The sequence below is a fragment of the Euprymna scolopes genome, chromosome 2, assembly GCF_053919585.1.
Source record: "Euprymna scolopes isolate OS-2025 chromosome 2, ASM5391958v1, whole genome shotgun sequence".
NCBI classification, from domain to species: domain Eukaryota; kingdom Metazoa; phylum Mollusca; class Cephalopoda; order Sepiida; family Sepiolidae; genus Euprymna; species Euprymna scolopes.
Window position 1 is genome coordinate 16,380,266 of NC_136483.1, and position 14,773 is coordinate 16,395,038.

General features: G+C 32.9%; 1 protein-coding gene across 1 annotated transcript in view; it reads right to left on the reverse strand.

The window, feature by feature from the left end:
* The window catches only part of LOC145289182 (cilia- and flagella-associated protein 337-like), a 1,233,457-nt gene that overhangs the window by 324,320 nt on the left and 894,364 nt on the right, over positions 1-14,773 (reverse strand). Inside the window, exons 25-26 of the mRNA XM_080136389.1 lie at positions 6,141-6,279; positions 3,628-3,728 (exon numbers count right to left, since the gene is read on the reverse strand). Coding sequence (XP_079992515.1) covers positions 3,628-3,728; positions 6,141-6,279 — 240 coding nt within the window. The remainder of the gene's footprint in view (positions 1-3,627; positions 3,729-6,140; positions 6,280-14,773) is intronic.

Genomic DNA, 14,773 nt, shown 5'->3' on the forward strand with positions numbered 1-14,773 from the left:
TGTACATACATGTAAGCATCATGGGCATAACATGTACATACATGTATGCATCATGGGCATAACATGTACATACATGTATGCATCATGGGTATAACATGTCCATACATGTATGCATCATGGGTATAACATGTCCATACATGTATGCATCATGGGTATAACATGTCCATACATGTATGCATCATGGGTATAACATGTCCATACATGTATGCATCATGGGTATAACATGTCCATACATGTATGCATCATGGGTATAACATGTCCATACATGTATGCATCATGGGTATAATATGTACATACATGTATGCATGATGGGTATAATATGTACATACATGTATGCATCATGGGTATACCGTGTCCATACATGTATGCATCATGGGTATAATACGTACATACATGTATGCATCATGGGTATAATACATACATACATGTATGCATCATGGGTATAATATGTACATACATGTATGCATCATGGGTATAACATGTCCATACATGTATGCATCATGGGTATAATACGTACATACATGTATGCATCATGGGTATAATATGTACATACATGTATGCATCATGGGTATAATATGTACATACATGTATGCATCATGGGTATAACATGTACATACATGTATGCATCATGGGTATAACATGTCCATACATGTATGCATCATGGGTATAATACGTACATACATGTATGCATCATGGGTATAATACGTACATACATGTATGCATCATGGGTATAATATGTACATACATGTATGCATCATGGGTATAATACGTACATACATGTATGCATCATGGGTATAACATGTCCATACATGTATGCATCATGGGTATAATATGTCCATACATGTATGCATCATGGGTATAATACGTACATACATGTATGCATCATGGGTATAATATGTACATACATGTATGCATCATGGGTATAATACGTACATACATGTATGCATCATGGGTATAACATGTACATACATGTATGCATCATGGGCATAACATGTCCATACATGTATGCATCATGGCTATAATACGAACATACATGTATGCATCATGGGTATAATATGTACATACATGTATGCATCATGGGTATAATACGTACATACATGTATGTTATCTAGACCACATTAAACCCCCAAAATATTTTAAAACCGAATTGAATTTGTGTTTTTTTTAATTTTTTAATTTTTTTTTTACCAGAAGAAGAAAATGATGGGCGCTCATCCAGTTTTACTCCAATATTAAAAAAATGATAATTGTACAATTACTGGTCTGGTAGGTCATTGGAGTATATCTCTTTGTGATGGGTTCATTAGGTACATAGCTTCTAAGCTAACAAAAGGTGGTTCACCTATATTTATATAAATTCATCCAGGATATTTGTTTTTATTTTATTATATATATATATATATATATATATATATATATATATATATATATATATATATATATATATATATATATATATATATAGATGAACGTCTGTGTGTGTGTCTGGTCACGAATAGGTTCCTATATGGTTGACTATTTAAAAAAACTGATTACATATAATGATAGAAGATGTATCGAGACACAGGAATGGGTATGTTTGATCTGGCATAATGATGATTCATTAAAATTGTGGTGTCTGCGTACGCGCCTCGTCCAAAAAGTATGGAGATAAAAAATTTAAAATTAAAAAACAAAAAAAACGTTTACAAGTGTTTTTGATATAGATGTACATAATAATAATAATAATACTTTGATAAGTATGTTTTAACTTAAATAGGGATGATATAATAAAATTGTGCGGTCTGTGTTCGCGCCTGGCCTCTATAAAATGGAAATAGGCAAAAACTTTAATAAAGACTTTTCATATCTATCTGCGTAAGTATACTTTGATAAATTATGTTTCAGTTTGAAGAAATATGGTATAATAAAATTATGGGGTGTTCGTTCGCGCCTGACCTCCATAGAATGGAAATATGTCACAGAGTTTAACAAGGTGTTTTAATATAGATCCACAGAATATTGTGATGGGTGTTTCAGTGTGAACAGGCATGGTATAATAAATTATAGGGTTTATCTATTTTATTTTTACTTTCGTCATGTTTTGCTTTGGTTTTGATACCCCCAAATTCGAAGCTATCTCTTTACAACCCTTCCTTTTCATAACCTATCATATTTTCATAAATCAGAGTCCATTTTCTGTAGGCTGTTTTTGAACCCAGTCAACGATGGGTACTTTTGCTAGCATATATATATATATATATATATATATATATATATATATATATATATATATTATTATTATTATTATTTATTTATTGTAATTTTTTTTATCAAATAAAATTAAATCATTCCCATACAAATTTTGGAAGCCATTCTTAACATAAGAGGACGGGACTTGCTTGACCTTTTCCTTGTTCGAATTAAAGTTAGAATTATGTCCTTTAAGATTATTAAGACCGAAAATAGTCGACCAGAGATTTTGTCGATAAAATTTGATTTTTAAAAAATAAAACTGGATGAAATTTGCATAATTGTTGGTGTACTATCTTTTTTTTTTTTTTTAAGTACATAAAGACTTTTTGTGTCATTTTGTTTATTTTCTTTTTTCCGAGCAATTTTTAACATTGTAATGAAACCGGATAATAATCAAAGACTTATTTATGAAAGGAAATTCACGAATATATACTTTTAAAAATATTTTCACAATATCTGATGGAAACAGTTGTTCATATAAGCATTTTTTAATGAAAACCAAACCATTTAATTACAAATAGTATAAATAACTTATGTTTCATCATCTCTTCTGAATACTGTCCCTGTCAAAAATACTTTGTCAGCAATTACAATGAGAGAATCAATGTAAAATATAGAAGTGCACAAATAAATGACAGCCGTCTACAAATGTGTTCGATAAACAAGACAGCAAATAAAACAGCGAGTGCCAAGAAGAAGAAGAAGAAAAAGAAAAAGAAAAAGGAATGAAGAGAAAACAATTTGAATAAGAACGAGTGAAAAAGACTATGATGATATTGTGAGTACACACATGTATACGTATATGTCGTTTTTACAACTGGATTAGTATTATTAAATTAAGAGAGGCAACGAAAAATACGAGATTACAAATTATTATAACCAATCCACTTGATACAATGGTTAGATTAGAGTATGGGAGACTGGAGTTAAGTTCTCGGTCAAATCATTGCAAAGATTCAAAGCAAGAATTCAGGTTAAGCAGAGTAATTAAGGGGAAAGGGTAACGTTCTCTTTTTCTATGGATGTAGTTCCCAAATTAACAGGAAACCTTTAGATTACTTTGAACTAGTTGATTGATTGATTTTTAAAAAATTTTATATGGCTATGACTCTGAGAAAGTTTGATCTTCACAAATATCTGTTTATTGAATGGTTTCTTTTGTACTAAGGAAAATATCATGCCAAAGAAATATAAAATAATATGTACTTACCTTGTAAGTTTTCACGTGGCTGGGAATTTATGACCAAATGCATTAAGAACTGATGTATTCTCTTTTGTTTTGCTTTTGTTTTCAAATATTTTTTTTTTAACAAACATACAAATACAGATAAAGAATGACAGCGGGGGGGGGGGGTGAAAAAAAGCCAGAGAAACGAAAACTCTTCTACTCACAGAATAGGGACCCGCCTTATCCCAGTTGCTTGAAAAGTGGTCAAGTTTCGCCGGTTGACGACGACAACGTTTTTTGGTTCTTGTTTCCTGATAACCTTTTCCTGCAAATAAAAATTATTATGTAATTTTTATCAAAGAAAAAAAATTTAATTTCAATTTTTATGAATCTCTTGTGTTGGTTCGTAAAGCAAGAAAATTGTTTGCCATTATTGAAATGGATTTAAATTTTTTTTTTTTTAGTCTCGGTTTTTGGATTGTTGTCATTTACCAATTAACTTGCCATTAATGAGTATTAATGATGGGACGATTCCAATATTTTTGACGATTCCAATATGATTAACAATTCTGTTTGAAATTCCTGATTCCGATACAATTACTGATTCTGTATATATCTCTACTTATATATAAAAGGCACTTTGTGTGTGTGTGTGAGTGAGAGAGAGTTCCCTATGGACTCCAAAACGAATGATTATTTTGAAATTTCACCCAAATTTACTTTATGTGTCTGGAAATGTTCTTAGCGAAGTTTTGTATTGAAATACATCTGATACGTATGGAAAATCAATAATCGGAAAAATCCAATTATAGAAGGAACACTCCGATTTTGATCAAAATTAATACTCTTACACAGCCTAACATAACAAATGCACCCGAGAAGTTTTATCACTGCACAAGCAGAAAGGCCCAGCCTATACAATCAACAGTAGGTTATTTGATAAAACAGGAGCACGTTCGAAATAAATGTTTCTGTTTGGAGCACAATTGAATCATGATACTTGACTTTTGCATTTTAAACTTTAATTCAAAGCATTATATAAAAACAATTTCATGAAATGAACAGTAGATTCTCTACAGTGCAATGTAGACTAAAATGAATTGTAGACTAAGTCACTACAAGGAGGCATATGAGCTTCTTTTCATAGCACCGTGGTAGGTTTCCAAATAGAGCAGGTATTTAATCGACTTGTTTCACAAACGGACGATTTTACAGATTTTGATGACAATAAAAGCATTTGAAAAGTAGAACATTTGTTAGACCTCATTCAATCCCGGACAATGGGACAATGTCGGATCTCCCTTCGAATATATATATATATATATATATATATATATATATACATATATATATATACACATACACGACATGCCTTAAATAAGTTTTTGGACTTTTTTGTACTGGCATTTAAAATTGTTGTGGACTCTTGAAATGAAAATTCAGTATGTTAGTCTACTTCTTATCCATCCTTGTCACAGAATATCAGAAAGAAAGACGTTGTCGTGGGAATCAAGACAGTTCCTCACCCTCCTATAGTCGAGACCTTGCTCCCTGTGATTTTGGTTATTCGCTAAGATCAAGGAAAACTTTAGAGGCTGTCGTTATGAGACAATTGAGGAGATGAAAAAGGCTGTGATGAGGTCACTGACACGTGAACACAAGAGGACTTACATAGGGCCTTCCAGAAATGAAATGAAATGGTACAAGTGCATTGCAGCCGGTGGAGATTATTTTGAAGCGGACTAGAGTTTCATGTGTGTACTATCATTAAGAGTGCCCATGCAAAAAAAAGTCTGGAAACTTATTGAAAGCACCTCGTGTATATATATATATATATATATATATATATATATATATATATATATATACATATATGTACATATATATATATATATATATATATATATATATATATATATATATATATATATATATATATATGTACATATATGTATATATATATATATATATATATATATATATATATATATATATATATATATATGTGTCTATATATGTCTATTCCTTCCATGTAGGGGTCAATATGCCCAGCAACAAAACATTTTTACTTTTGGAAAAATATCAAATCGCCTACAGCTGCTGATACAAATGCCTGGCAAGGTTTTGATTCAGCCCAAGCAAGATTTTAACAATCACATTGAAAGGCTCCATTGACAAACGGCTAAAAGCTATGGCAAAAAGAATTAGTGCAGAACGATTTGGGAACACCAAAGAGAAAGAATTGGTGAATAGAAAAAAAATGTCAACTCGGATAGCTGCTATACGTAAATTTGCTTTAGCAGACGCCAATCAAGAGCGAATGAGAAGCGTTTATGCGATGCCGTAATGTTATAAATGTCTGGTGTCTGAAAGTGCGCTAGAATAGAATGGATCAGAAATTGATCATCTCAGATCAGATTGGTGTTGTGAAACGACTATGATATTGAAAGATCAAAGCTCTTCAGTTATCCACACAGACAACATCCTCCAGCGCCCCACTATGGTGTGTATGTTTAAACATTACATATTATCATGCACCTACTGTTACCCATGTCAAAATTTATACTAGCTAACGTAATCAGCATTGATGTAAAGCCCATAATGTGTAACAAAGGCAAAAAAAAAAAAAAAAAAAAAAAAAAAACGAAAAATATTCTTATTGCATATTGAGATTAAAGGCCTGTGCGTTAAACCATTTAAAGGCTTACCAGGCAAGTTAAACCATGTAAATGCTTACCAAGCAAAGTCTTTTCCCACGTATTCCAATGGAAAGAATTCAGATCAGTTAATGTTTCTTCTTCTTGCCGAGCTTGAACTTTGGTCATGCTGGGTATCATTTGATCTTCAAGTGGCTTCAGTGGATTTTCAATTGAAGTCTAAAATAAATTAATAAAATTAAAAGAAATCAATTTTTATTTTTTGTGGGGTATATGCGAAAGGGGAGAAAAAAAGGTATCGTTTAAGGCTAGGTTATGATTAGAAACAAAAAAAAAAGTAATATACGACGTACCGGGCGTATCTGCATCGCTCTTTGGGAAAGAAGAAGGAAATGATGGCTAGCTCATTTATATACCCGAAGGACATCTTGGGAAAGTAGGGCATGATGGGAGAAGCTATTTTTTTTTCTTGTCTCTTCCTTTTTTTTTTTTTTTTTTAATTTTTTATAGGAGGATATAAAAGGTGGGAAAAATTTCCTGGGGGAGAAGAGAGAAAAGAGTCGTGAACATCTTCTCTTGAAAAGTATTTCGTGTTGCTGACGTTCAGATTGTGCGGTGTGACATTGGTGACGAGAGGCCAGGTGTGGTCGATTGGAAAAGAAGAGGGCAGAAACATGCTGTTGTCGAGAGATTGACTCACTCCTTCCCAACCCCAAGAACCGAATCCTGATTGTAACCTTAGATTTTTCTTCATCCCAAACAAGGCGTATTCATAAACCATGACCTCAATTATTAAGCAATCTCACATAAAAAAAGCTATCTTGTCAACTTTTCTAAATCAGACTTAAATAACAATCTCTCTGACATATAGACACTCGATTCTGATTTTAATATATATCGTTGGAGCAAATATATTTTATTTTGCTTTTGTTGTTCTCCTGAAAATACTTATTCTGGTTGCTGAGAAAATTGTTAGAGATTGGAGACATTTTTCTTATTGAAACAAAAAAAATGAATTTCTATACTAAAGTTTTTCTCTTTTGATCCAAAGTGTAATATTTTAAAAAAATTTCTTAAAAGAGATCTTTTTTTCACTTCAGACTAAATCTACAACCGAACTGAGAGTCTGGAAATATACATTCTCTTCTGTTGTCATCAATGATAGAAACAAAATGTGAAAAGAGCCCACATCAAACAAAACAAAACCTTGATAAAAAAATACAAGAGAACTTTTCTTGTTATTTCATTATAAAAAAGAACCCAGAAAAAACTTTGAACTTTTCTCCTCTACGTAAAAGCCTTTTTTAAATATCTTTATTTAGAAAAAGTTGATATATATATATATATATATATATATATATATATATATATATATATATGCGTGTGTGACAGTGCCGTTGTATGTAACGATGATGTTGATGGTGGTGGTGGTAGCAACGGTGGTGATGATGCTATTGTTGATGATGGAAAGGAAGCTCATTGTTAGGAAAGGTTGTTATGATATCAATTTAATGCACGCACCCGCTTATGTGTTGATATAGGAAGAAAAAATCTGTTTTCTGTCATGATAATTTCTGTTGATATAAACAGCCATTAAAAAAGAACAATAGCTGGAAACAGAACATTCCAATATAAAGGAATCTCCAAAAAATGTCAGACATAGCACCTTTTGGCGATTTGACAAGTTCATCTGAATAGGCCTCCCCTGTGAAGAAAAAAGCAGTTAACCAAATTCTGGGTGATCAAAAGTTATTATTGGGTCACCTGAAATATTATGAGTTTCTTTGGATAAGGAAAAACAAGATGGTAGATACAAAGTTAAGTGTCTATGAATTATCGTCTAGGAAATTTGATCACCTCAAAAAAATAACCAAATTATTTATATTTTTACTCATACAAAATGGCACTTGAAAAAAAAAACCCTTGGTTATGTAAATGAAGGATGAACCCTCTCATGTGAGTGATGGTGAAAAGTAGAGACCCTCCCATGTGATGCAAAGTGAAGGCAATGAACCCTCCTGTTGGGAGTGGCAGATAAAGAAAAAGAAATTTTTTACAGTTTGAGAATTTCAAAAACTGTCTGAGATTGGTTTTCTGAGAATTGTGAAATGGAATTCTGTGAATCGGAGGCGGGATTAAGCTCACCTGCTTCTCAATATAATGAAAGGCAAAAATAGCTTCGAGGACACACTCTGCCGACTGCCTGAGGTTTTGAAAACCCTGACTTAAGTTTCACTCTATTCTAAGTCCCTGAATCTACACTGTGAAGAGACAAGCCTGACTTTACTAATGGAAGCCGCCAGTCTCAGTGAGTTTATATTTAGAGTCACAACTTATGAACGATCTGAGTTTTATAACTTTCAATGAATAATTATTTTTTTTATTTATAAAAAAAAATGACCACTGATTTTTCCTTATTTGTCAATTGTCTGTCGAATTGAAGGTACAGTTGATTTCAGATCAACCCTGACGGTGCCAGACTGTAGCAGAGAAACACAGTAAGACACCCACAGACTAAACCTGTTCTGAGAAATAGCATTCAACAGAAGTCGGACCAGCGAATAGCTGATCAAACAAGATGTGTGGTCACACAGACTTATGGTGGTGCACATGGCAGGAAAATAAAAGATTCTTCTGATGTACAAGCTCTCCAAGATGATCTAGACGCTATCTACCAATGGCCGGATGACAACAATATGCAGTTTAACTCCGGGAAATTCGAGTGTATCAAATACAGTAGAAGGAAGGACCTGAGAGAAGCATCTAAGTACTCGACCCAAGACGGGAAGCTAATTAAAACCAAAGATACTGTGCGCGATCTGGGAGGAACGTTGGATTCTGATGGTACATTCACCTCCCAGATCGACAAAGTTTGTTCAACTGCACGGAGCCTTTCCAGTTGGATTCTACGCACTTTCAAAACGAGACAAAAAAACCTAATGCTGACACTCTGGAAGTCGCTGGTGTTGCCGCACATTGATTACTGTTGTCAGCTGTGGACTCCGGACAGAAAAGGTCATATTCAAGCATTAGAGGACATCCAGAAGTCGTTTCTAAGAAAGATAACTGGTTATAGTCAATTGAATTATTGGCAACTGCTGGATACGTTGAATATCAAATCGATTCAACGCAGGCAAGAAAGATATTCAATCATCTATACCTGGCATATGATGGAGAACCAGGTGCCCAACGCTGGTATACAGCACCATATCTCAAAACGTGGCAGAAGGTGTGTGGTACCACCCCTAACCAGTGCCAGGGACAACTGGATCCGACGGCTCAGGGAATCGAGTTTAAATTCCCGGGGTCCTACGCTCTTCAATTGCCTACCACGTAACATCAGAGAGATCACGAACTGCAAAACAGAATCGTTCAAGTCGGCGCTGGATACCTGGCTGAAGTCTGTACCAGACGAACCTCAGATCCTCGGTTATACCGCTATGAGTATTTCCAGAGACCAGTGAGAGACTGGTCACCCTAAAGGAGTCTACCACTAGTCAGAGATAAAAGTGTAGACCCTGGGACTTAGAGTTAGTGTACATTTTCTTTCTCGTGTGTATGCCCCCCCCCAGAAGGGTGGTGTTATATATAATACAATATAAAAAATATAACATAATATAATGTAACATGATATAATATGATATAACATAACATAATACAATATAATATAATATAAAAATATAACATAATATGATATAATATAACATAATATAATGTAACCTAATATAACATGATATAACATGATGTAACATAATATAATATTATATAATATAATATAACATAATATAATATTATATAATATATAACATAATATAATATTATATAGTATAACATAACATAATATAATATTATACGATATAACATAATATAATATAATATAAAATAATGTAATATAATATAATATAATATAAAATCTTGTTATTGAAATTTATTGAAATTAAAAATAAAATAAAATCACTACAAACCTGCAAGGAAGGTATACAAAATTTTAATTATTCGACAAAGAATACAAATAAACAAGAAAAATCTTATTCCACAGTTTCGAAGAATGCCATTCTTCTCATCAGAAGAAGAGGTTTTCAAAATATACAGTAAATTTTGCAGGTTAATGCATTAAAGGAAACAAAATGAAATTAATCATAATTGCATCAAAAAAGTTATTTCAAAGTTAATGACAATTTACAGGAATTCAATGAGATTAAGAAAGCGAGAAAAGGCAAAAAGGGAGAAAAATTATATCTATCTCTCTATCTATCTCTCTCTCTCTCTCTCTCTCTCTCTCTCTCTATATATATATATATATATATATATATATATATATATATATATATATATATAGATAGATAGATAGATAGATAGATAGATAGATTGTAGAATAACAAAATCAGTCCACAATCATGATTTTTATTTTCTATATTCATTTATTATATTTATGATGATGAATTTTCATACTTTAAAATTTACATAAAACAAGAATAAATATAAAAAAATAAAAATCATGATTGTGGACTGCTTTTTTGTGGTAACTCGATTATAAATTTACAGTATTTATGCTCTGAAGCGAAAATAGATCTTCATTGAGCTTATTATTTGTACCAATTTTTAAAATTTTATAAGGAATATATACTTTAAAAAAGTATAATTTTTATATACTCTCAAGATATCGTGGATCGATCAACGTTTCAACATTTTCATGTCTCGTCAAGACTCTAAATGAATCTTGCAGTCAGAAAATGATTTTAGATTAAAATTTTCTCAAAATGCAATCGAGAATATGAAGGGGAAAAAGAAGAAACAGTTGCATTTTTTAAATTTTTTGATAGGCACTACCCCCCCCCCCCTCCACCGTCTTCACACATATTTGTGACTTACTATTCACCTCCCCCTTACAACAAACCTGACTTGTATCTCTAACCGACTATACAATACTTTGACCTTACATTACCCGATGTTTTTAAATAAATAGATATTTAAGCTATCCAGACATATAGAGGCATGTATTTCCATTATAATAGAAATCAAATAATTTGAATACAATTTCGACAGATTGCGCTAGTTCTATTTCTAAATAAAGCTAAAATTCGTTATTTTATTAACTTAACGCAAATTTGTTTGGCTATTATATTACTTTTGTTTCAGTGAAAGGATTCCAGTTGGGTTTTTCAAACCCTTGATTAGAACATAAATTAATAACTCAGTCAAATGCAGTAATCTGTATTTGCAAGCAAACTCTTCTTCTTAAATAGATATTATATGGACATACATATACACACACGCATACAGAGTGAAACAATAAAATTGCTGCCCTAGAAAAAGACGACATGATTCCATTTCCGTTTGATGAAAACCGGTTTTCTTTTTTTGTTGAAGACCATCTACTAGTTGGCTAGTTGTGCACAAATGCCAAGAACGATAGGGGCCTTCTATCATGTCTGAAAATGATACAATGTTCAATGAGCGAGATCAGAGATGCGCCACTGTACAACTCATGCTCTCTACCGAGCCAAGTTATGACAACAGGACCATTGCCAACACCCTCAAAATGTAAATCCGGATGGTTCAACGCTTGAGGGCATAGCTCAACAAAGTTTCTGGCCACGGTCATAGTCTTTGGTGTGGTTTCAAGTGAAGGCCACATCATGCCACCTAACATCTTCGAAGTAGACAAAATGTACCTAGATGTGCTGAAGAGTGTGGTAATCCCCTGGAGCAATCAGGTGATTGCTGGCAGACCCTGGGTGTGGTAGTAAGACTCGGCGCCAGCCCACAAGTCCAAAGGGACTCAAGCTTGGCTTCAGAAGGAGTACTACAACTTTGTACCCTTCTCTTACTGCCCCCCCTCTTTCTACCCTGACCTTAACTCGCTGGACTACTTCGTTCAGTCATATGTCGAGAACATCACCAACATGACTTCCAACAATGCCAAAGCCAGCCTGATTGCCGCCATCTACTGAGTATTCATTAAGCTCCTGCAAGCACTTGTGGAAAAGGCATGCTCTCAGTTCCAAACCCGTATTGAGGTGGTGATTGAGGTTAAAGGCGGCTATATTGAATAGATGTCAGCTCTACTACATAATCAAGTTATCTGATTTTATATTTTTAATAAATGTTTTAAAATAAAGCTGTAGTGTTTTATTTAGTGTGACAAAATTATCGTTCCACTCTGTACATACGTATCTCTATACGCTCATCTCTCTCTCTCTCTCTCTCTATATATATATATATATAGCAAAAAATGTGGAAACGGTTTACTTAGTTCTGAATCATGTATAATGTTATTTGTTAAATAAAAATATCTTTTCCCATTTTCACCTTGTTTTTAAATATCTAAAGAAAGTATTAAATATACTGAAAAGTTATATATATATTTCATTAAAGAAGTCAACATTTATCAAGGCTCGGAGGCCACTCAAGGAAAAGCGTTAATGAGTGTACTGTAGTTATTGGGACATAAGCATATTAATCGTTAGTGGAAATTTGGTATAACTTGATTATTTTATATTGAAAGGGACGGTTCAACAAGAACTTGTTTACGTTGGATTTGAAGACGACCATCTGGAAAGCAAGCCAGTAGAACAGATTTCTACAGGCGGTCAGTTCTAGGAAAGAAGCTTTGTTCATGGAATCCACATTTAGGTTTAGGCACCAATAAAGGGTTTGTTGATTGTGATAGTGGTTTTAGCTAGATGAGTGTTTTTTTGTGTGGAAGTTTGGCAAAGGGGACTATAGATTGGAGCTCAGACAAGCACTTGCCATGAAAATAACTATAGAGACAGGCTAGCAACGTCTCTTCCATGGGAAATAGGTTGCAGGGAAGAGAAAATGCCATCACCTACTAGGTTTCGAAATCGATTTTGAACACTTTAAAAGCAGCTTCTTTTTATATTAAACGATTTCTTTTCTCATTATTTCTACCAAATAGGTATTTCCTCCACTTGTCAGCCATACATGTCACTTCAAAATGCTGAAGAGTTACCAACAGAAATGAAAAGATAAATGAAATTAAAGGTTGCCTTTCACTTTGCTCATCTTTTTCTTTCTGTTGAAATAAAAAAATAAATAATGAAAGAAAAATATATAAAACTAGCAGAATGACCCGACGTTGCTCGGTATTGAATTATGATCAACGAATGTTTCACACTTCCATATTTTTATTGTCATCGTAACCGATGAAATAGCCCATTTTTCAATCAAATCGATTGATTGCCTGCTCTAATTTGATACCCATTATGATGCATCTGGAAGAAGCTTCACATGCCTCTTGTGGTGACTGTTCACAATATATTGTAGTCTACATTGCACTGTAGAGAACTTACTGGCCATTTTATAAAATTATTTTTATATATAATGGCTTGTATTAAAGTTTAAAATACAAAATCAGGTATCATGCTTCAATTGTACTTTAAACAGAAACATTCATTATGAATGCGTCCCTGTCATATCAAAGAACTTACCGTTAATTTAATATGCCTAGCATTACTGGTTGTGCAGTGATAATGGGTTGAATTTAAGTTTAAAATAAAAAAGTCACGTATTATTTTGAAATGGTGCTTTAAACAGAAACATTCATTTTGAACGCATCCCTATAAAAAAATCTACTGTTGATTTTATATGTTGGGCCTATCAGCTTGTGTGGTAATAACATTTTCCAAATGCACTTGTGATGTTAGACTATGCAAGGTGTTAACTTTGGTTAATACTGACTCTTCCTTCTTGCATTGGATTATTTCTATTATTAATACTTATCGAAGACATTCAGACACAAAACCTGTCTAAGAACATTGCCAGGCGCATAAAGTACCTTTGTATGAAACTTCATAAAAATCGACCCAGCCATTTTTGAGTTCATAAGAAACGAAATCACAGACACACAGACAAAGTTGCTTTTATAGAGAGACGGAATTAAAGTTACCCAGAATGGAAACAAGATCCCTTGAAAATTGATCATGATGTTTTCAAAGCTCCAAGTGATTTTTATACTTTCTTATCATAAGAAAAATATTTTTTTTTTTTCCAAATATGTTTTCTTTTTAATTTTATATGGAAATCGCTCCAGACAAGGCATGAAGCCACTTGATATAATGAGATAAAAGAAAAATACTTCAAGATCAAAAACTAGCTAACGACAAATGATATAGATATATTTCGACCCAGAAAGCAGCATTTTTCCTCCTTTGTCAGAAACATCAAGCATGTGATGTGATGACAAAATGACAGAATAAAGGAAGCAAGAGTTGCAATGATGCCGAAAATAAACCTAAGATCCATTTTCTCCTGAAAGTCTTTTTAAGTTAATCAGAATATGTTCACTTCCATCTAATGAGGCTTAATGGTAACCATGTCTGTGAATATACAGACAGCACTTGTCATCCGACCGGGAGAATTTAAAATATTATCACTTTCGAGCTGTTAACTGAGAGATAATATGGTAATTTCAATAATCATGGTTTCCGAAATTGATTGCACGCAAATATCATACAAACAACATAAATGAAGAAACACATTTTTTTTTTGCGATGGGAATGTAAAAAATGGCCACGTGAAACAAAAATGTTTAAAGAATAAATATAAAAATAGAACTTTCTCTAAACAGTCAATTTGACCAGGAGAAAAATTCCCATCCACAAGAATTGGCCCAAGGAAACTTTATTTCACTGCTAAGAATTCTAAGACATTCTCTTGTCGATGTTGATCATATGATTAGCTTGCAATG